At 46.4% G+C, this 24,181-nt stretch overlaps 1 protein-coding gene across 2 annotated transcripts in view; it reads left to right on the top strand.

Annotated features, from left to right (window-relative positions):
* The window catches only part of NSUN2 (NOP2/Sun RNA methyltransferase 2), a 53,492-nt gene extending 38,871 nt beyond the window's left edge, over positions 1–14,621 (top strand). For both annotated transcript variants that reach the window (XM_084850673.1, XM_084850674.1), the window contains exons 14-19: positions 232–324; positions 2,154–2,289; positions 10,738–10,818; positions 12,025–12,163; positions 13,216–13,255; positions 14,127–14,621. In XM_084850673.1, coding sequence (XP_084706799.1) covers positions 232–324; positions 2,154–2,289; positions 10,738–10,818; positions 12,025–12,163; positions 13,216–13,255; positions 14,127–14,514 — 877 coding nt within the window. In that variant the 3' untranslated portion in view covers positions 14,515–14,621. The remainder of the gene's footprint in view (positions 1–231; positions 325–2,153; positions 2,290–10,737; positions 10,819–12,024; positions 12,164–13,215; positions 13,256–14,126) is intronic.
* Positions 14,622–24,181: the final 9,560 nt, after the last annotated feature.

The raw sequence follows: 24,181 nt of genomic DNA, 5'->3' as shown, positions 1-24,181 counted from the left end.
CAAACAGTTGATGGTCTGAGGGAAGAGGGCATAGCCTGGGCGGGCTGGATTGGTGATCCTCAGCCCCCTCTCCAGCTCCAAGGCTGGGAGGAAGGCTGCGGTGGTTCAGTGGGAGGCTCGCTTGCAGGGGCTTCATTGAGAGAAGGGGACGAACCTGGTGACCAGTGTCTGGATTGGCTAGCAAGGCCAGCCCAAAATTGTAGAATTTGGATATATCTGTTTTTCTTATAGGCCTCCACCATCTAAAAAAATGAAGCTTTTTGGATTTAAGGAAGATCCATTTGTGTTCCTTACAGAAGAAGATCCTCTATTTCCACCTATTCAGTAAGATAAGATCTTTCTTTATAATGAGTTCCATGAGAAGTCTCGGCACTCCATGCGTGAATTAGGCCAGTTTCAGCTGGGTGAGGTCAAATTAGGGTTAGCACCTTAAATAAAAGAAAGGGGAAAGGATACAGTGGGCCCATTTGCATGTAACTGTGACTAATAGTGGGTTAATTAATCGTGGGTAGCAGGCCTGACACGTGTCACTGCCACTTTGCATAATCAACCTTCAGTGGGAAGTAGTTTTATGATGTGTGAACTCAAGACACTATTGGTTATTTGTAGGTTAAACAACCCACAACCTATGATTACTTCAGGCTGATTGGAGGTTTGTTATGGAAAGTGCCAGCGGCACACACTGGGACACAGCTCAATGTTTACCACTGTTACGTGCAAACAGGATTATTAAGTGCTACTACATATAATGCTCCTAATTTTTCGAGTGAATTTTGAGAGGAAGTGGACGTTAAACTAGAGGCTATACAGTTGTCATGAGTCTTAGTTTCTTGTTTTCCAAATCTCGTATTAGATAATTTTTTTTTAATGTATAAACTTGCATCCAAGAGTGTCCTTCTGCTAGTAAAAGGCCTCCTGTTCACAGAAGACTGTTAAGAGTGCTGCTTGAGGGAAGTGACCTCAAATCCAGAGACGTTTTTCTATTTGTTCATGCTGTTATGACCCACTAGATTTTATCTGCTCTAGCCTGTATTTTCCTTATTCACTTCATTTCTCCTACGTAGCCCCCCATCTGTTGTGGTGCTACACTACTAGAGTGTGCAAGATTTTATGGAATAACTCTATAATTTTTTCTCCATCTCTTTTTGGATCCAGACCATGGGATCATGAGAAGGGAACTCACTACGCAGTAAATTAAAATGCACATTGGCTCCAGACTTAAATATTGAGTCTTTACTTCTCTAATTAAAGATTCACAAATGCCATTAACATATTTTTCTCAGTTTGGTACGAGCAAGCATCCAAGAATGGGTTAACTCCCTTTATCACACAGCAAAGGTAGGGATCCATGAGCTAGAAAAACTTTTCATTACGCTGACTGCCCTCTGGCTACACCCCCGTTCTTCTTAGCTTTTTCCCCAGGAAAAATGCTATCTCCTTTTGCGTCAATCTTATAATATTACTCAGTTCTAGAGTCTTTTCCCCTTAGCATTCTCTCTTCTCACTCATGCTACAGCAATAATAAAAACAATAATGAATCTTTTCTCTCCTTTTCTCCAACCTCTTCTCTTCACTCTTCCTCCATCTCTGCTCTACCATGGCCCTGACAGGGGAGCAGTCTTGTTCTAAGCTTGCACAGCAAGCAGCATCTGTCAAACATGTTAGGGTGGTGAAGGATAAGCACTGAGCTATCAGACTGAGCCAAATTATTATAATGTACAATTATACATTATAATTAGTTTTTGCTCTTGACACATTCCAGCTCTGCTGTACCCTGCCAGGGTGTGGGGAAAGTCCACTTCCTTGCTTTCTTCATGAGGTTTCCTTCTGTAATGCGACTGAAACATCATCCTCAGTTTATCTGTCTTAAGCTCAGCCATGGGTTATGGAACTGGGGTAGAGCCAGAGGGCAGTCAGTCCAGTGCAAGGTTTTTCTAGCATGTGTTTCTTGCTTTTCCTGGTAACCCAGTCTAGGGTGCCTCTGTCACAGCAAACCAGAAGGAAGTTTCATGACAAGTAACCAATGTTCCAATACACTGCTTTTCTGAAAAAAACATTCAGAGCTGTTTACAGAATAAATAGCTTTTAAAAAAACTAACAATATAATATCAGCAACAGAATAAATAAACCTGAATATGTGTAACTATTTTCAGGACTTTTTATGCATTGGATCCTTCATTCCCCAAGATGAATTTGTTAACTCGTACTCAGGAAGGAAAAAAGAGGCAGCTGTACATGGTTTCCAAGGAGATAAGGAATGTACTGCTGAACAACAGCGAAAAGCTGAAGGTTTGACTTTGTATTTCTCTAAGAGTCTAAAATATAACAGTACTAAAGTGGATGAGGAGTTGTTATTCTGTCCATAGAAGCTGTCATCTGCCATGACATTTCATTTGGTTCAGATGGGAGTCATCTTTCCTTGTCAATGTTAGTATGAGTGAATAACAGGGAACATAGCTTTTTCCAAAACCGGGCATACCACATTGACACAACAGGTGAAATGAGTACTTGAAAAGTGGAAATTGTGCCTAAGATATCCCATGGATACCCGCTGCTGTCCCCTGCTGAGGAAAATAGAGGGGGGCAGCAGATTCTTCTGCTCTGCTTCAGCACTAGAAAGGGCTCTGTGAAGGAATAGAGCTGTCCTCCATTTTTGTTTTTAGTTGGTTTTAGGACATGGGTGTGTGGGGGGGTGCGCGCGTGCGCGCGCTGGTCAGTTTCAGCCCTAATAGTTAATACTTTAGAGGCCAAAACTTTAGTTAGAATATAGTGGTCATGTCATTGTTCCCAGGAGGCCAGGAGTTAGAGGAAATGGCGGCAGGGGGGAGGGGGTGTTGGTCATTTAAGCGCAGGAAATAGAAACTTAGTTTGCAGAAATGGGAAAGAAACTACCCTCTGGGTTGGGTGGAGTTGGGGAGGAAAAATAATAATTTTAAGAGATAAAAGCCTAGGCAGACAGAGAAGAACAAGAGGGAGAAAGAAGGAAAAGCCCAGAATCTTAGAGGAAAGAAAGAGTCAGAACTACTGGAATTGGAGAACTTATAGAGAGTGCTGGACCAATGACAATAAGATATTGCTTGGATAAGGAATTGACAAAACAGGGACAGTCTGGTTAGGTCAGAGATGCATTTATGCCTGATTGTTTTATTACCCTGTTGTTCATATTTTTAATGGTGTGTGTGTATCTGTTCAGATTCTAAAACTTTTCCGTGGTCACATTTTTCTACAGTAAAATTTAAACATTATTATTTGAAAGTTTGTGGTCTCTATTTTTAGGGTTACCCACCCTGTGCCTAATACCCAACCCCCACACTACCTAAAACTTTCTGACATCCAGAGAGTTTTGAGACTGGAGGCAGCCATAGAAAAAAAGATTTCCACCTGGTGGCAGCATAAATGGCCACGGGAAAGGAAGGGCAAGAACAAGTGGGAGAACGCTATTTTGCCAATTTTCCCTCCTGCTCATTGAACAGGGCGTTCTTCTTCATGGTCTCTGTGCATCACACATATGGGCTCTGCACCTGCACAGAGCCTTGATTTGAGAAGCTTCTATAGCTGAAGAATTTGGGTGGGAACCCCTGTCCCACTGTCCCAGTGCACATTTCCCTAGCAGGTTCTTGCTCGTTCCCTCAGTTCTCTTTCGACTGCCACTGCGTGTGCCTCATTAGGGAGCTTCTCTCGTGTTCAGTTTATCTGAAAGCTTTTTTTCTATAAAAAGCTGAGGTTTTTATTCTTCGCTGTCTATCAAGTCTTTTCTGTCTTTCTCATTATTTTATTTTCCTTTATCTTCACGACTTTTGGGATCACCCTCAAGGCATATGGCCCTCAGCACCTCTTTTCGAAAGTGCACCTGTCGCAGGGCAAAATTGCTGCCTTCCAACAGGCATTCTCCCTGCTTCTTCTGCCTCGGAGAGGGGCACGTTGTTGAGGCCTGTGCTCATTGTAAACCCTTCTCGAAGCAAGCAAGAAAAAATGGATCCGACTGGCTAAAAGCCGCACTCTGGAAACAGGCCCTGGAATTGGTCGAAGAGCCTAACAGTATGGCAGAAGTGCCAACCTTGTCTTCACCCAATCTGCTTGCCATGCAAGAGTTTGCTCCAGTGTTGGGGTTGTCGTGCCCTCAACATCATACTCGGACAAGTACACAAGATCCCCCTCACTACCACCCCCGGACGATCTTTGACGTTTGAACTGGTGAAGAGGTTAACAAAAAAGGCGAAAGCCTCTAAGCAGGCTGGTCTTTCTTCTTCAGTCCTCTTTTGATTGTTCTTCAGAATCAAAGAAGAAGACAAAGACTTCAAAGATGTCACATGACTTTGCTCAGGATTGAGCATCAGGCTCACCCACCCTTTCTCACTCCGCACGAGCATTTTGAGACCGAAGGCAACCTGTACAGGTCATGTCTTCCAGCACTCCCACATGGGATGAAGCACCTCCCTCTACTCCAATCACTCCACCCATTTTGGTCCAGGCATCTCAGGATTGACAGCGACCTGTGATATTGGTTACGTCTCCCACTGCTCCACCAATGCCTACCGCTTGAATGCAGTCACCTGTACCTGCTGCACCACCAATGTTATTTTCACTGATTCCAACAGTGAATCATATCCCAGCAAGGAAACCCATTTTGACTGCATCTATGTTAGAGGGAGAGATCTGGGATCCATCCCAACAGAACTGCCCTTTCGACCACCTCGTCAATACAGGCTGGAAGGTTGTGGCACAGGTCATGACAGGCAACAATTGCCTGATTCAGTGTGCTCATTTGCCTCCTCTACAAGAGGTCATGCCCCTAGTTTTTATGAGTGGATCTCTTAGTTTTTGCCCTAATGTTCACGGCTTGATGGCTGCCATTTGTGCGGGATCTATTGCTGAAAATACAGGAATTCGCCATTTTAAAAATGTTGCTTTGGACAACATGAGTGTCATGATGTATGTGAACAAATAGGGAGGCACCAGATCTCTCCCGCTGATCACCCTTATGCTCCAGATCAGTTGGTGTAAACCCGTCACATCGGACTTGTGGCTTATACATGTGGCTGGTGTTGACAATGTGCTGGCCGACCAATTTTGTTGGACTGCGTTGACCTCCCATGAGTGTGAGCCGGACAAAACTGTTCTGAGCAGTCTCTTCCAGCAATGGGGGATGTCAGAAATTGACCTTTTCGCCACACTGGAGAATGCACCTTGCCCAACATTCTGCAGCAGAGCAGGCCAAGGCCAGGGATCTACAAGCAATGCCTTTGTATTTTAGTGGATGGGGCACTGTTCTACCCGTCCCTGTCCCATCCCCGGTCCCCCCACTTTCCACTGAGAACCAAGGTCCTGGCAAAGATGGGGAGAGAGAGCACCAAGTCATCCTCATAATGCCTTGGTGGCCTCGCCAGATTTGGTTCACCCCTGTACTCAAGATGTCAAAACATTGATACCGACAGCTCTCATTGCAGCCATCTCTTCTCATGAGAGAGTAGGGTTGAATCCGGCACCCAGACCTGACAACTCTCCACAAAACAGCATGGAGGATAGGGTGACAGGGGCAACCTCGGTGCTGGCAAGGATACAGAGGATTCTTGACACTGTGCGCAAGCCTTCCACGCAGCATTCCTATTCAAGAAAATGGACTGCTTTCTCCTCCTTCAGCTGCACTCAGGGTTGCAATCCAGTACAGTGCTCCTTGCACCTAGTTCTGTAATTTTTACTCTCTCTGTTCTAGAAGGGATTCAAATTGTTGTCTCTACGAGTCTGCCCATCTGCTGTTTCCGTGTTCCGCCCTCATGTTGAGGGATTTTCCCTTTTCTCGCATTCAACAGCAGAATGATTCCTAAAAGGAGTAAGGAACATGGCACCAGCACTCCATTCTGTGGTACTGAGGTGTAGCCTTTCAGTGGTATTTAAGGCGCTGTCCTCTAAACACTTTGAGCCCCTAGCAACTACAGACGTGTGCCTCATTTCTTGGAAGGTGGCGTTCTTGGTGGCTGTTATATCTGCACACTGTGCCAGTGAACTCTGTGCTCAGAGTAGACCAACCATATCTCCTTTTTCATCAAGATAAAGTGGTGCTCAGGCCTGATCCTACATTTCTGCCTAAAGTTGTGTCAGACTTCAATTTGAATCAGGACATGGTTTTGCCTCCTTTCTTTGCCTCTCCTCCTACTCTGTTGGAGTCGGCCATGCATACATTTGACATTCATTGCACCTTGGCTTTTTACAAGCAAGGACTGAAAAGTTTTGGCTCCACCTTTTTGTCTGCTATGGTGGCAAGCACAAAGGCCAGCCTCCTTGATTCAGCACATTGTGTCATGGGTTGTAAAGGCTATTGAACTATCATATGAGCTGGCTGGACTTGAACTGTCTGCCCCAGTCCATGGTCACTGTACTTGTGTGGTAGCGACATCGGTTGCATTTGATGGGGGTTGCCATCCCAGAATTGTGCTGCGCTGCAGCTTGGTCGACACCATCTACCTTTATTAGGCATTATGGACTGGATGTTAGGACTAGAGCTGACTGTGCTTTTCGTTGTACCGTCCTCTCTTCTGTTTTGTAGTAGGACACCGACCCGCCACCTTTGTAAGTTAGCTTGTTACTCACCCATAGGTGTGATGCAGAGAGACCACAAAGAAGAAAGACAGGTTGCTCTCTGTAACTGTAGTTCTTCAAGTGGTCATCTGTGCATTCACACAACCCACCATCCCCTCTTTGGTATCATATTCAACTTTGATGTTGGGCACTGAAGGTATTTTTTTCTTTTTCTTGTCTGCTGTGTCTGTCTCGTGGAACTGAGGGAATGAGCGGGAACCCGCTAAGGACATGCACACTGGAATGGCGGGGGAGGGGTTCCTGCCAAAATTCCTCAGCTATAGAATCTTCCCAAATTGAGGCTCTGTGCAGGCACAGAGCCCATATGTGTATTTTTTAATTATTATTATTAAATTTATTAATTGCCCATCTGGCTGGTCACCCAGCTACTCTGGGCGATGTACAACATACAATAAAAACAATAAAAACATTTTCTAAAATACCCTAACCCACCCCAAATGCCTGCCTGAACAACCACGTTTTTAATGCACGGCGGAAGCTCATTAAAGAGGGGGCAGGACGGAGTTCCCTAGGGAGGGAGTGCCACAGAGTGGGGGCCACCACAGAAAAGGCCCTCTCCCTCGTCCCCACCAGTCTAGCTGTCCTGGCTGATGGGACAGAGAGAAGGCCATCCGAGGCTGATCTTGTTAAGCGGCCTGTCTGGTGCTGCTGGAGGCGCTCCTTAAGATAGGCTGGGCTGGAACCATATAGGGTTTTAAAGGTCAAAACCAACACCTTGAATTTGGCCCGGAAAACAACTGGTAACCAGTGCAACTCCTTCAGCACTGGAGTGATGTGATCTCGCCGGTGGCTGCCTTTAATCAGGCGAGCCGCCACGTTCTGTACCAGCTGCAGTTTCCGAACCGTCTTCAAGGGTAACTCCACGTAGAGCGCATTACAGTAGTCTAAACGAGAGGAGACCAGGGCATGTACTACCGATGGGAGCAGATGGTCGGGAAGGAAGGGGCGCAGCCGCCGTATCAGATGGAGTTGATACAGTGCTGTCCGGCTCACAGCTGACACCTGAGCCTCCGTGGACAGCTGGGAGTCCAAAATGACCCCCAGGCTGCGGACCTGGTCTTTCAAGGGTAGCCGTACCCCATTCAACACCAGGTCAACATCCCCTAGCCTCCTCTTGTCTCCCACCAAAAGTACCTCGGTCTTGTCAGGGTTCAGCTTCAGCTTATTCCTCCCCATCCAGCCACTCACCGTCTCCAGACATTTGGACAGGGATTCTACGGCCAACCTTGGTGAAGATTTGAATGAGAGGTAGAGCTGCGTGTCATCCGCATATTGATGACCCCGCACCCCAAACCTCCCCAGCGGCTTCACATAGATGTTAAATAGCATTGGGGAGAGGATGGAACCCTGTGGCACCCCACAAGTAAGTGGCCACGGGTCCGAAACCTCCTCTTCTAGTGCTACCGTCTGGTACCTGCAGGAGAGGAAGGACCGGAACCACCGCAATACGATGTCTCCAATGCCCAACCCCTCCAGGCGGTCCAGGAGGATACCGTGGTCAACGGTATCCAAAGCCGCTGAGATGACGAGGAGAACAAGGAAGGAGCATTCGCCCCTATCCAGAGCCCTCCTCATATCATCTACCAAGGCGACCAAGGCCGTTTCTGTCCCATGCCCAAGCCTGAAGCCCGACTGAAATGGGTCTAGATAATCGGGTTCTTCCAAGTGTGCCTTCAACTGCACCGCCACCACCCGCTCAATCACCTTGCCCAAAAATGGCAGATTTGAGACTGGGCGAAAGTTGTTCAGAACTTGAGGATCCAAGGAGGGCTTCTTTAAGAGCGGTCTTATCACTGCCTCCTTGAGGGCTGGTGGCATCACTCCCTCCTCAAGGGAGGCATTCACCACCGCCCTGATCCCCTCACCCAGTCTCTCTCTGCAGCCCATAATGAGCCAAGATGGGCAAGGATCAAGTAAGCAGGTGGTCAGCCGTACAGATGAAAGCACCTTGTCCACTTCATCAGGAGGAAGAAGTTGGAACCGATTCCACAAAACCGGTTTGCCACAGGCCGCCTCTTGCTCACTAACTGTATCCACAGTGTGCAGAGTAACACACCTAATCTGATCAATTTTATCTGCAAAGTGCCTTGCCGAGGCCTCACAGGAGGCTTTAGAATGCTCCAGTGGTTCTGGAGCCACAGGACCAACCAGGCTCCGGACCACTTGGAACAGCCTCCTGGGACAGCACTCTGCAGACGCGATGGAGGCAGCATAATATTCCTTTTTTGCTGCCTTCACCACCACGTGATAGGCTGCTCTAGCCCGTGTCTGATCGTCTTTGGAGCGAGACTTCCGCCACCGGCGCTCTAACCGTCTCACCTCCTGTTTCGGAGCTCGTAACCGTGGATTGAACCATGGTGCAGTCCGAGCCCTGTTCAGGGGGAGAGGGCGTTTCGGAGCCACCTGATCTAATGCCCCAGTGATTGCGCCATTCCAGACACCCACCAGGGTCTCGACCAAGTGGCCGTTGGCGTACCCCAGAGAATCCCCAAGCGCGTTCAGGAATCCATTTGGATCCATAAGACGCCTGGGGCGGACCATTTTAATGGGTCCTCCACCCCTGCGGAGGGGTTGTGGAACCGAGAAGTCCAACGTCACCAGATAGTGATCTGACCATGACAAGGGGGTGGTGGATATACCCCCGACTTCCAGATCACTCCCTGCTTCTCCAGAAACAAACACAAGGTCTAGTCCATGACCGGCTACATGGGTGGGCCCAGTTAGAATATGGTGCAGCTCCCAGGAGGCCATGGTCTCCATGAAGTCCCGAGGTGCTCCTGTGAGGATGGCCTCCGAATGTACGCTGAAGTCCCCCAACACCAGTAAGTTAGAGGACTGTACACGCACATCAGAGACCACCTCAAGCACCTCGGCCAGGGAGTCAGTCGTGCAGCAGGGTGGACGGTACACGAGTAGAATCCCCGGACTGACTTTCGGGCCCAACCTCCAGTACATGCACTCAGCAACCTTGGTCTCCTGGAGAGGGGGTCTGGTAAAGACCAAGGACTCTCGGTAGATAACAGCCACTCCCCCTCCCCAATCCCCAGCCCTCAGCTGCTGTGCATACGAAAATCCAGCTGGACACATGGCTGCAAGGGTTGGAGCAGCAGCCTCGGCCAGCCAGGTCTCCGTAATACATGCCAGGTCTGCACCCCCATCCAGGATCATGTCATGGATGAAGGAGGTTTTCTGGGTAACAGACCTGGCATTGCAGAGCAGCAAATGAAGGCCAGAAGATGGGGTCACACCTCCCCCAGACATCCTTTGGCTCTGGACAGGCCCGGAGCAGGGGACAGATATTACACATCTCTCCCTTGTTCCCCTTACCTGGCATGGCCTGCCCCTAGCGCTCCACCAGCGCCTGCCGCCCAGCCTCGGTATGTTCTGGCCCCCAACACTCCCCCCACTGCCTCCATCAGGTGGACACATGCCCCCTCGCTCCCGCCTATCAGGCAGGCTACCCACCCCTAAAAACACAACAAAATCCCCAAGAAAACAAAACAAAACGAAAAAAACAAATACATAGATGACCACTCGAAGAACTGCAGGTACAGGTAGCGACCTGTCTTTGCTGGTACATGACAACCTCCATGCAGGTTAACTAGATCCTTCTCAGTGGCCCTCTTGTACCATGCAGTGGCTTTGTCTATATGGCCTAGATACTTTCTCCCCCAAACCCTCCATTCAGCAACCTTCTCTTTCCGTTCAGTTCTGTTGAGGATTGTCACTAGTGTACAGATTGCATGCTGTTCCCTAATCCTCTTGCTTCCCCCCGCCCTCTGAGTGGCTCCCTAAACCTCATCTGAGTTCCCAGTTCCAATCCCCTCATGAGAGTCTGAGGTCACCTAGGCCGACCTGTGTTCCTCATAGGGAATCACTGTTTTCTCTGTGTTGTTTTCTCTGTGTTTATTAACATTTATGAGGAGTGGATACTCATACTTTTTATTAAATGTATTAATAGAAAATACATTTAATAAAGTCTACTCTGAGTACCTGCTCCTCACAAATGTTCAGAAATGCTTATTCAAGAAGAATACGCCAGTATAGATGCTGACACCTGTGAAGTTGCTTCAAATAATTATTCAGTATTGGAGTACTTAAATATGTTTACATGTTTTCCTTTTCTTAAATCCATTTTAGGTTATTAACACAGGGATAAAGGTGTGGTGTCGCAATAGCGATGGAGAACAATTTGGCTGTGCTTTCAGATTAGCGCAAGAGGTAACAGTAAAAGTGCTACCATTAAGCTGAAGAAGTATTTTATTTCTATAGTGATAACTATGCCTTGGAACATGAGTATTTATATGTGTGTAAAGACTAATAGGTTAATTATGGCATAAGCCTTCTTCTCACACACAGGGATAGAGAAAAAATTATAAAACAGTTGGGCCAAGTGGCTCTGAAATGCAAGAGTGTACATTCTGTGACAATTCAAAGTAAAGCTTAAATGTATTCAAAATAAATATAGTAACCATTCATAAGAACAGTAATAACTGATAACACAATCTTATTAGCTTTGCTTTGCTGATTAAAAGCCTATAGGGGACAGGAAGCCATTGGCCCCTAAGCCATCGGCCTAAAGGAGTAGGGTCAAACTTGCTAATAAACATTGTTCAGCAATTTTATCCTAGAGTTTCTCTTTGAAGTGCCTTTATAGAAGAACTTTCAAAACAAAGTGACTTATCTGTAAGTAAAATGAACATGGACGCTAACATTAAAAAATGGCAAGACTTAGAAACCAGTAGGAGGATATTTCAATCTCCCAGGACACTGCTGCTAACTGGGAAGTCATCATTCTTCAAGAAAGCAACTTCTAAGGAGGATTCCTGTGATAAGTTGCTAAACTAGTATTTCTCCTTATCTGGTACAGAGAAGCTTTACGTAGAATTGTCACAGAATGTATCTTTTGCATTTCATGGGCATTTGGCCAGTACTTGTAACAATCATGTGTGTCAATTGAGAATAACACTTCATCTGTCTGAACTCCAAAAAGCTTCTGCCACAATAAATCTTACAGTTTTTAAATTACCACACAACTTTGTCATGTTTGCTGCAGCAAGCTAACATAAAACTCTGTGGACGTTTATGTGTGGGAATCTATCAGAAGTACATTTTGGAGTATTGCCCTTGCTCTCCTGTTCAAGGGTAAGAAATAAAAAGTTTGGGGAATATTATAATTTCAGTTTGCTCTATGGTTGGAATGCTGATGAGATAAAATACGTAGTCAATTATAATATTTTATTTCATAACAGTAAACTGACAGGTGGGGAGGAAGTTTGTATTAGGACATTTTGTTAAAGATCTATTGGTCAAGTACTGAAAGCATTAACTTAATGGGGGCAGGGGACACCAGTCAAATGGCCACATCTATTTCAGTAAGAAAGCAGGAACTGCATTTTCAAAATAGGTTTTGTATTTCATCTCCAGGGAATATATACGCTGTACCCCTTCATTAATGCAAGGATCGTAAATGCCAGTACAGAAGATGTTAAAGTTCTGCTAACAGAAGAGAACCCATTCTTAAGTAAACTCAGTAATGAGGCACGTAATCAGGTAAAAGGGATAGGTAAGTGTTTGCTTCCGATGACTAATAGTGTTATCTGAGACTTCAACACATTGGTAAAAGGCACATTCTTACTAGTTCAGGGAATATATACTAAATATTAAGAGCAGTCTGTTTTCCTAGCTGCCCTGAGCCCCATAAATATAGACTTGGGGAAAATGACTTACAAACTACACAACTGTGCAGTAGAATTTCTGCTCAGTGAAAGTGATCATGTTGGCAATAATATGTATCTGAAGAGCCCAAATTGCAGTATTTGTCTTATGTAAACCAGGGGTGTTGAACTTCATGCCAAGCCCAGCCTGCCGGGGACCCCAATATAGATGGCCATGCCCCCTTCCTGTAGCCCTACCCCATCACCCTGTCTATTGTTTGGTGGTTTCTTGGCTTTTCCACAGTTTTTCCCCCATTTTAAGAGGTTAAAATGCCTCTCCCAGAGCTTAATCACTGCAGTAAGAGCTTTGAGCTACTATATGCTGGCACGTTTGGCCCCCACGGTCTTTTGCCTTCTGTCCTGTCCATTCGAATGCACCCACCAAAAGCTTCTCCACAGTTGAATTCAGCCCTCGGACTGAAAGAGGTTCAACCCTCCTGAGGTCAGCCCCATAGGACTCCTCTCTGGTTGCATTGTGAATTATTCATACACCAAAAATACTTGTGCAAAATCATAAATATACGGGAATGTTTACACTTAAATGGTGTCTCTCTGGTTTTCAGTTTTCACAAATCCAGGCTGCAATCCAAAGGAGCTGTTTATACGTGTAAAAGAAAAACTACTTATGTGGCCAAAGTTTCATCTGCAGTTTTCACTACTGCATTTCCCACAGACCACAGGGCAATCACTTTGGAAACTGAGGCAATTTCAGCACGGAAAACAATAGAATGTCAAAGTGAGGGCTAATCAGCTGGACAGTGAGGAAAAATGGGCAGGGCTCAGCAGGCTGCACAGAGAGCAGTCGAGGGTTTTCCATCTGTGGATTGATGCAATAGTAATGCAATAGTAAATGTGTAATAAGAACTGCTGCTATATTAATGTCACACACACTTTCTTGCAGCTATGGGGAGCATAGTCTTGAAGTATGAACCAGACACAAAGTAAGTAGCCGTACTATTCAGTGTGTGTGCATGTCTGGAGACAGCCACGCATACACAGCCTACAAACAATTCTACTTAGAGACATTATGGGGAAGATAAATCTTAATTGCTTTAAATGAAACAGTATTTCCAGATTACAAGCTTATTTTGGCAGGACTCATCTTCCTAAGTGTTGTGTTCAAAGCCTAGGGCAAAATCCATTCCAATCACTTCTTAGGTTTTTCTAATTTCAGTGGGTAATTAAGCATGAGCTTAAATCTTCCATTGAAGTAAGTGGAAATTAGAAGTGCTTAACTATGGCTGAATTGCACCCTGGGTTTTTTTAGCGCTCAACAAGCAATAGCTACTTGCACTTATTATTACTGCTTCTCATTTTTATAGTTATAATTATAATGATTAATAAATAACGGGTATTACTATGATCATTATCATCGGAACATAGAACGTAGGAAGCTGCCTTACACTGACTCAGACTGTTGGCCCATTTAGCCCAGAATTGTTGACACTGGTTTGCAGCAATGGCTCTTCAGGGTTTCAGGCAGGAGTTTTGCCTAGTCTTACCTGGAGATGCCAGGGATTGAACCTGGGGCCTTCTGCATGCAAATCAGGGGCTCTACTACTGAGCTACAGCTCTGCAGCAGCAGCAGCCACAAAATGGGCTTTGGAGAGGATTGACTATGTTCACACACAAAAATCATTTTAGTTAAATATGAGACAGCCCTACAGAATACCAGATGGATTTTCTGATATAATCCTCAGCCAGATCCTGGCTGAGGAGTATATATGGCAGCAAAATTTACAATTAAAGCAGTAGCATACTAAAATGGTCTATGTCATTAAATGGATTTTCAATTATCTCCTGTGTTTGTAGCAAACCAGATACCCTTCAGTGCTCTATTGTGCTCTGTGGTTGGCTTGGCAAGACTTCCCTTCGTGCCTTTGTGCCCAAGAATGAGAGGTTGCATTACCTGCGAATGATGGGGGTTGAAGTCTTCAAGGCAAAGAGAAAGGAAGAAGATGTGGAAGGCAAAACAGAAGCAGGCACCACAGGACAAGGGCTGGAAAAAATACACTTGGAATGCGAAGCCAAGGAAAACAATCAGTTACCTGCACAAATAGAAGATGAACTGAATGTGCAATCTGTAAAGGAACTTACGGAAACCAATGTAGTAGAAAACCTTTCTTCCAGTGACAAAAATGAAAGCACCAAAAATATAGAAATCAAAGATAATGTTGACCTTAGTGATAAAAAAGAATAAGATGTTAACTTTCAGTAATTATCTATGTGCATTGTTTGAGATAATTGTGCTGCAGCTAAGCATCTCGAACCTAATTTTAATAAAAGGCTATTTCAGTTTATTGGGAACATGTGGTATGAGAACTACTTTATAAGAGTTTCTTCCTGTGTTTTTTTATATAAAATGTTTTCATTTACTTGTTTTACCATGTAAACCCCATGATGCTTATAACTTTGGTGGGTCTATTGCCGGCAATGGATTTTATACCACTACAATGATACTTTCGGTGTCAAGATTAAATAAACTATTGCCATGCGGATATAATTGGTAAAATTGGGCTGTGAATTTGCTTTGTCATTTGGAATAGTTTTCTTGACAGAGAATCTTATCAACTTTTAAACACACTTGGAAATTACTTCCCTTTTGCTACTCTTTACCTGAAAGGTGTTCATATTACTATTAGCCTTGCTTATATACCATTTCTCATTGAATAAATCCTGAAATGGTTTACAAAAGAATACTAAAAATGCACAAAAGTATTATATTAGAGGTTGGTTCAAAGATATCTCACAGCTGGGGGAAAGCCAAAGTAAACAATACGGTTTCAGTAAATCTCTAAAAGCGTTGAGACCTGATGTACTTCGGAGGAGAGAACATTCCACAGGGTGGGCGCCACTGCAAAGAAAGCTTGTCTCTGTGTCGCCACCAGACAGAACTCCAAAGGCCACAGCATGGACAACAGGGTCTCTCCTGAAGATTGTAATGGCCTGGGAAGTTTGCATGGGGTGGGGGTAGGGGCGTTCTTTGAGATAACCTGATCCTGAGTTGTTTAGGGCTTTGTATACTAATACCAACACCTTAAACCTAGCTCAGTCGCAGACCAGCAGCCAGTGTAGCTCCTTTAGCACAGGCATAATATGTGTGTAGTAAGGTGCCTCTGTCAGTAGCCTAGCCACTGCATTCTGTACTAACTGCAACTTCTGAACCAGCCCTAAGGGCAGCCCCCCATAAAGCACATTACAGTAATCCAGTCTCAAGGTCACCAATGTGTGGATCACAGTGGCCAGGCTATCTCTGTTCAGGAGCAAGCACAGTTGGCATACCTGCCTAAGCTTGTAATAGGTACTCCTAGCCTTTGAGGCCACTTGGGCAATGCATCGAGGAACACCCCCAAACTGTGAACCTGTTTTTTCAGGAGGAGTGCAGGTCCATCCAGAGCTGGCAATCGCCCTATTTCCCATATCTGGGAATCACTTGACCGCAGTGCCTCCATCTTATTGAGATTCAGCTTCTGCTTATTAGCCTTCAGCTGCGTTCAAGCACTGATCTAGGTTGTGAATGGCCTCTCCTGATTCAGATGTAATGGAGAAATAGAGCTAGGTGTCATCAGCATATGAATAGCACTGTGCCCCAAATCCCCTAATGACGGCACCCAGTGTCGTCATGTGGATATTAAAGTGAAGTTGTTATGAAAATGAAGTCAAAAGTGACAGCATATAGAACCTTAGATTTATGGTGTATATTTACACTAGGCTGTATCTGATGGTTCATCCTGTAACGTGATAAACGTACCTGCAGTGATCTTAATTTTGCCAGGTCAACCAGCTTTGTGGGGGCAGGGGTTGATACTGCAGTTCTATTGTGGTAGTTACCATTTCTATTTGCCAATAACTTGCAAGTGTGCACTCACAAATATATGTATTGCTGAAGAGAATCTAAAGCGGACTCTCAGCAGCAAAATGTGATCTCTAAAGACAGGCAACAGCCTTGGGATCAATCCCATCCATGGAAGAGTACGTTCTCCTTGGTGCCCACATTCACATCAAGAACTTCATTAGGGCAGCCTTGGTTGTTTTCAGGTTCTTCACCTGGAAACCAAATCCAGTCCTATAATATCAACCAAACAAGCCTTCAAATGTTGAAAACAGATTTCTGGGCTGCCTATCCCCTAAGATTATTATCCTAAGGGTTATCATTTTGGCCTCAAGAGTTGACCACTGTACCTGCTGAACCAGCCATTTGTGTTACTGGGAAAGGGGCATCTATGACCTGACCTCAGTATCAGTACATGATTCCATAGGGAATAGAAATTCGTGCTACGGCCTTTCCCTGCTAAGCATAAATATCTCAAGGAGAGAGCATGGCATTGCTTTGATGTCAGGAGGGCCATTAGAATGTATCTTTTGGGGACTTCATTGGGTGCCTCTTGTTGACCTTTTGCTCCTTGGTTAGTTTGGCTCAGCAATAGTTTAGTGGTTGGGGGGGGGTTAAGTCTCCATTAGTAATAATGAGCTCTTGGGAGGGAGTGGGGGGTGTTTCCCAATCCAGTCCAGCCCCTGGCTGAATCTTGAAGAACCTGCTTCCTGGTGGATGGAAAGATCAGCCTACAGACTACTGTCAGGCAAGCAAGCAAAAGGAGAAATCACAGGTAAGCCATTTTTCTTTTTCTTGAAAATGCTGGAAGTGGGATTAAATTTACAGTTTACATATTGTTCTGCCAACATGAATGACAAGAACAGCTGAGCATACGTCCATACATTTTTGCACTCTGCTTTTCTAGTTTTTGGCAATATTCCAAATTATTTGATCTTTCAAGCATATGAAATTATGGAATTTAAAATATGCACATTTATTCAATTGACAAATCGCTTTTCAGTGTAAAACTAGGTTTCCCATGGCACAGTACATACAACACTGATGGAGCTAGCCACCTTTGTGAGTTATCCCCCTTCTCTGAACATCTGACGACTTCTCGCTCTTAGCACGCTATTTGAATCCATCTCCTACTAGCCGATAAATCTCATGAGTAGCTTTGTTCAATTACCTGTTCAAAAAATTGGCAAAGTAGTTTAACACCGTTGTACCAGCAAACATGGGTATAGATTTTCTAGGACAGCAGTTTTTAAAGTGTGCTCTAGGAAACTGATTTCCATGCGAGTAGCCATCTTAGTCTGTGGCAGCAAAAAGGTTCGTGGCACTTCAAAGAGCAACTTTTTATTATGGCATCACAGCTGGACCGTTCTCCACCATCACTGGTCTTCCTACAACGTACAGCTGCAGTGGCGCTTTTGGTATGTTTTAAGGTCCATGCTCAGTTCCCGCAAGGCAATAGTGGTGGCTAACAGATTTGGTGAGTACCACACATGAAATGGAGTGGAGGACTCAAGGTGTGGTACTCTCTGCAATATGCAGCAGTTCCTTGATGGATGAATTAATGTGAAAAAGTTCTCTGAATGCAGAATATTGAAAAGCCACTCCTCTTGTGTGTAAGAAAATTAAAAGGAGCTTTACAGCACATCAGCCCACTGACATTGATAAAGGGATGTAGGTGGGAGTTCACATGGTTCACGTACAAAACATTTGCCCCTGCATATAGAAAACTAGCTTGACTGGGGAAAGACTTCTGCCTAATCTTAACTCTGACATGACATTTTGCTAAGTACGGGGATTTTTTTAAGGAGGACGTTTAGTTCGTATCAGCACCCATAAATCAACTTAAATGTGCTTGTATTTCCTGGTTGTTAGGAATTCAAATGGCGCAGCAGGGGGCAGCACAGGGCAAGCGAGGAATGTCATGTCTGAAACGTTTGCTAGGTACTATACATGGCTGCTCTGTTTTGTTCCCTGAACGCTGACTGAGGTGGCAGTTCTTGACATGAAGGTTGTGACACAAGAGTAAGGGCAGACACAGTTCGAGTCGTGTATTCTGGTCTTGCCATTAAATACTTCTGTTGTCTGGGCCCAGAGAACTGTCTGTGCTGTGTATTTATACAGTACTGCCAATTCATGCAATGCTTTACAAAGTTTCACAAGCAAACAGCCAAGGATCCTGCTGCAAGGAGCTTACAATATGGACTTTGGCTTACATTTTCAATGTAGAATCAAGAATTGGCAGAGGGGGACAAAAAGGCTGGAGACTGGGGGTTTTTGTGGGAGGAGTTGAAGGCAATATGAAAGCTATCATAGATGGTGCAGCACAAGTTCCTTGTTTCTATCCTACTGTGGTTAGACTAGTTTTGCAGGCTTTTGAAGCATCAGTACCAGCCCCACCTGCACACAAATAATGGGTACTGGCTCTGAACATGTTTCTTGCAGCAAAGCTATGCTGCAGGGCAGTAGCCATCAATCTTTTCAGTTTCAAGACTCACCGTTTGCCCCAACTTCAAATTTAGGGTCCACTCCTTTTGTAGCCTATTTTCTCTGTTTTTCTCTCTTAATTAAATAATATATTTTAAAGCTTTAAAAGAAAACCGTGCTGATGAGACCTGCATTTGCTAGGGACAGAGCATCACCAACAGTTGGAAGACCAATGCTGAAATTGAGGCAGGGGGACTAAAAAAAGCAGGGTGACTCTAGTAAACATGACAAGGAAGAACCCTTCTGGGCATAGTTGTTTTCTATCTATCGTGTCGGATATTTTACATTGTTTACTACATTTCTAGTTGCTTTTCCAGACTGCAGTCTTGCCATGGCAGCTTATAATATAAAGAACACAATTCCATATCAATTTCATGATATATGACTTGAAGCATTCAACCATGTGATCCCTCCACCTGTAGTTTGAAGTGGTATAGTCAAAGATCAGTTTTACCACATGATGAGCTGTTTTCTAGAGACCAGGGGAGTGTTTCCACCAGCAATTTACTGCAAGCTGGCTGCGTATTGAGGTTGTTAGGGATACATGACATCGTGACCATCCAGCAGCCCTGGAGCTTATCAGGGAAAACTCACTGAGACTGCTTAAAGTCCGATTCTTTTCTTTAAATCAGGTTCTGCCCAGTATAGTTGTTGTATGCCCCAACCCCCTCATTGGCCTCGGGTATGCTAGCCCTGCCCAGGGGTGTGCCTTTCACCATGACCCCGGCCAAGGGGTGTTTCCTTCCATTGTGCTGAATGAGGCTTGCCCTCTCAATGACCACCAAAATAACAGAGACACCCCTCAGTCAACATGGCACATATCAAACTTCAATTCCTTAAATGCAATTAAGCGTGATCTCTCAAGGCTCCGATTCATTGCCTTAGGATATAACTCCTTCACAGCTTCCTTACAGAGATCCGTGCATTAAAATGAGGGCTGGTTTCAGTCTCTTTCTCACAACAAACCCATTAGTGTATCCTCAGTAGTAACTCCCATTGTGCTGAATGAGGCTTGCCTTCAAATGCCCACATCAGAACTTATAAAGATTCCCCTTCAATTGAAATGGCACACATTAAAGCACAATTACTTAAGTGCGATTAAGTGTGATCTCGAGGCTTTGATTCATTGCCTTCGGAAGTAAGTACTTCACAGCTTCGTTACAGATACCCTGTGGGTTACAATGGGGGCTGGTTTCTGTCTTTGTGTTTACTGGTCTCTTTTCCACAACAAACCCATTACTGTCTCCTCAGAAGTAACTTTAATTGTGGTCAATGAGATCCTGCAGGTTAAAATGGGGGCTGGTTTCTGTCTTTGTGTTCCCCCCCCCATCTTTCCCAGCCCAAGCATCTGTGTGTCTACTTGGAAGTAACCACATTATGCTCAATGAGGCTTGCTCCTGAAATGCAGGTGCATCTGGACTTTCAGGGGAAAGGAAAAAGGGCGGGAGGGGGGAGCCTCTCTTATTGGTTGAGCAGCCCCTGCCAGTCAGATGACGTCCACCCCCACCCCCACCAGGAAGTATGTTCTGTGAAGCTGCAGAGAACCTGCTCCAAAGCCTATTCCTTAAAAAACAAAAACAAAAACAAAACCAGATGGGGGATTAAGAAATTCAATCTATCAATACTCCTCCATTAGCTTCTCCTTCCTTTGTCATGGAAACATGGCCCAGGACTATGGGTTGGTATAAACAAAGCCCCTAGCTAGGATCATCGAGTTTAGAGGCCTAATTACAAAAGGCTTGAAAGGCTACACAACCAAGGAAGCTTGGATGCTGGTGAAAATGGTGGGCCGTGGGGTGGGAATATATAGATTTATTCATTTAGTACATTTCTAATCTGCCTAATAACTAATGTTCTCTGGGTGGATTGCAACCAGATTCAGAAGGAAACGAAACAGAGCAGGGCTAGCTATAATTATTTGTCTTCAGAGGAAGAGGAACCCAAGGGACTTCATTTCCTGGCTAGTTACCAAAAATTAGAAAAATGCTGTAGGGGCAGACTACCCTTGGGTTTCTCAATTTTAGTTCTAAGTTCAAAAATGAGACAATAGCCTCACACTATCCTGGCCTTGTTGACAATGGGCTGTGCTGCATCCACAGACATCCAGAAGAAATGTGTCTTGGTGAGGTGATGACAGGAAGACCAAATAGATGTCTAAGCTTTTCCGGGGCCACCACAGTTTTGCTTAACAATAGATGTAGATAGGTGTCAGGGTGGACACTGATCCCATAGAATCCCAGATTAGTTCTGATTCTGAGGAAGAGCAGTCGCTCCTGGGAGGGGAGCGCGCTCCTCTTTCCCAGGGCCAACAGCTGTCGGAGATTCCTCCCACCAACATTCCTAGCTTAGAAAGCAGTCCAGGGGGTAACGGAGCGCGGATAGCAGACTTGGTGGACGCGCGACGCAGACGCAGAGAGCGGCGCCAGATGGAGGGCTCGGAAAGGAGGTGTAGTGCCCGGTTGGCGCGCAAACAACGGCTGCGCCCAGAGGATCCAAGGGAAAAGGGGAGGGACTCTCCCTAGTCCTTAAGTTCAGGGGTCTGCCAGTAATTCCCTTTCAAACGGGGACCAACTGTTCCAACTTAGGGCATAGGTACTGTGCTGCTCAGATCTAGTTGCAAACAGTATAGTTGTTAAGTTGTAAAAGAAGAATAAAGCTTTGAAAGGAATTCCTTTGTCTGTGTCTGGACTTGGCTACTGGATTAGACTGAGAGAGGCCTCCAAAGAGCCCTTGACAGCTTGGTCCCCATTCCTCTTTTTTTTCTCTCCTCTCTCTCTCTCTCTTCTCCGATTCCCTTATGGAGCGTGCCGGGGACCCAGCAGTGCAAGCTCTGGCGCAAGAGAACCAGTTGCTCCGTGATCAGATGGCTCAACTGACGGCTGCCGTGCAAAATCAACAGGCTGTGGTTCAACCCCCCCACCTCCGATTCCCCCACGCCGCAAGTGCCCGGTGGCGTTGCCAGAGAAGTTTTCTGGTGAGAAAGGACTTTTTCAGATTTTCAGGGCCCAGTCAGAGCTGTACATGCGTCTTAGACCTGAGGATTTCCAGACGGAACAGGTTCGTGTGGGTTTCATCATTAACCTACTGTCAGGCATGGCAGCTAAATGGGCTTCGGGGCTCCTGCTCGCTAATGACCCCCTGCTCGGGGGCTATCAAGGTTTCATGACAGCCATGGCACATTTTTTCGGTGGCCCCCTGCGCACGCAGACGGCTTCTCGGGAGATTCGCCGCCTCCGGCAGGGCAAGGACTCAGTTTCCAGCTACACGACAACCTTTCGCTTGCTGATGCAGGTTTTACAGTGGAATGATGCCGCGCTAGTGGCTCAGTTTTTGGATGGTTTGAACGACGAGATCTTGGATGAGTTGGTGCGCACGCCCAGCCCGCCTACTTTGGAGGACCTCATCCAGACTTGCCTTCAGATAGATAGTCGGCTGGAGGGGCACCGGCAGACCCGGCGGGGCGCTGGGGGCCGGGATTTCCCTCCTCCCATTCCCCCACGTTTCCTGCCTCCTCCTCCACCCCCCGCTCCGGCGCTGGTGGTGGAGGAGACCCCGATGCAGCTGGGAGCTACCCGAGCCTCGCTGCCGCCAGAGGAGTTCGAGTGCTGGCGTGCTGAGCACCGATGTTTTCTATGTGGAAAGTGGGGGCATTTTGCCAAGACCTGCCGAGTTAAATCCACAGCTCCGCTGCCTCCTCCTCCTCTCCTTCCCCCTCCTCCTCGTCCCCAGGCCTGACTAGATTGCCCCCCAAGCTTGTTGGGGGCCTCCAGTGTGGGGGTCAGTTCCCCACCGGGTGGGTGCCTTCCCCAACCCCCCCTCCCATCTGCTGTTGCATGTTCACCTCCGCTCCTCTCAGTGGGGTGGGGTGGAGGCCCTAGCTTTAGTGGACTCAGGGGCTACGACCAGTTTCATGGATGAGACCTTCGCCCTTTTCCACAAGATTCCTACCCTGCCCCTTCCTGCCACCTTGGCAGTGGAGACCATTGATGGGCGTCCTCTCTCTTCGGGCGTGGTGACCCGTATTACAGTTCCGCTCACTCTGCGCACCCAGTCCCACGTTGAGCAGATTCAGTTTCACTTAGCCAAGGTTCCCTTATACCCAATCATGCTGGGTGTTTCCTGGCTCTCTAAGCACAACCCTCAGATTTCTCGGGGGCTTCAGCAAGTGGAGTTTGCGTCTCCCTACTGCCGGGAACATTGCCTCCCGGAGGAGGCGCCAGTCCCAGCCCGGCCATTAACCCTTTCCTCCCCCTCCTTGTCTGCTTCTGGCAGTCCTTCAGGTACAGTCATCCTCCCAGAGAAGTATGCAGCTTTTCGGGATGTGTTTGACAAGAAGGAGGCTGACCGGCTCCCCCCCCCCCTTTTGACTGTGCCATTAACCTCATTCCAGGGGCGACCATCCCCGCTGGCCAGCTGTATCCAATGTCGGAGCCGGAACTTCGAGCTCTGCGGGAGTTTTTGGACACAAATCTCAAACGCGGTTTCATTCGCCCCTCCTCCTCCCCCGCCTGTGCTCCTACCTTCTTTGTGGCCAAGAGATCTGGAGAGCTCCACCCAGTGCACGATTTCAGAAATCTAAATTCCGTTTCCATCCCTGACAAGTACCCCCTCCCCCTCATAACTGAGATGCTGGAGTGCCAGGGGCGAGCCAAGATTTTCACAAAGTTGGACCTGCGTAACGCATATAATCTCATTCGCATCCGGGAGGGGGATGAGTGGAAGACCTGTTTTGGGACCCGGTACGGAGTGTACGAATACCTAGTAATGCCTTTTGGGCTCGCCTGCGCCCCCCCCCCCACTTTTTCGCGTTTTATGAATGCCATCTTCAGGGACTATTTGGACACTTTCCTCATTGTTTATCTCGATGATTTACTTATATTTTCTGAGGACTCCGATGCCCATCAGCACCATGTCTCTGCCGTACTCCAGCGCCTCCGCGAGAACCATCTTTGTGCCAAGCTGGAGAAATGTGTGTTTGACCTAACCTCTTTGGACTTTCTTGGCTACATTATTTCGCCTGACGGTATCAGGATGGATCCTGCGAAGGTCCAGGCTGTCCTCTCCTGGCAGGCTCCATCCACCAAGAAGGACTTGCAACGTTTTCTGGGTTTTGCTAATTTTTACAGAAAGTTCCTGCCCAGTTTTGCTCGGCTCACTTCTCCTCTCACGGACCTCCTTAAGGGCAAGAAATCTCCTTTTCATTGGACGGCATCTGCCCAACAGGCTTTCAAGGAACTTAAGAAGCTTTTCAGTTCTGAGCCGATCCTGTTACATCCCAACCCGAGGAAGCCTTTTGTAGTGCAAACTGATGCCTCTGACTTCGCGGTGGGGGCGGTGGTCTTTCAGCCAGATCGGGAGGGCGGCGGGCTGCAACCCTGCGCCTACCATTCCAGGAAACTGACCATGTCTGAGAGGAATTATACCATCTGGGAGAAGGAACTGTTGGCCATCAAGTCTGCTTTGGAGACCTGGCATCATCTCCTGGAGGGGGCGCAGCACCCAGTCGAAGTTAGAACCGACCATCGCAATCTCGAACATCTTCAGACAGCCC

This window comes from Heloderma suspectum, chromosome 4 (genome assembly GCF_057233095.1).
Source record: "Heloderma suspectum isolate Gila_16-S chromosome 4, 16-S_ref, whole genome shotgun sequence".
Classification (NCBI taxonomy): Eukaryota; Metazoa; Chordata; class Lepidosauria; order Squamata; family Helodermatidae; genus Heloderma; species Heloderma suspectum.
The sequence above is the reverse complement of the archived record's forward strand: the minus strand, read 5'-3'. Positions and strand labels throughout refer to the sequence as shown.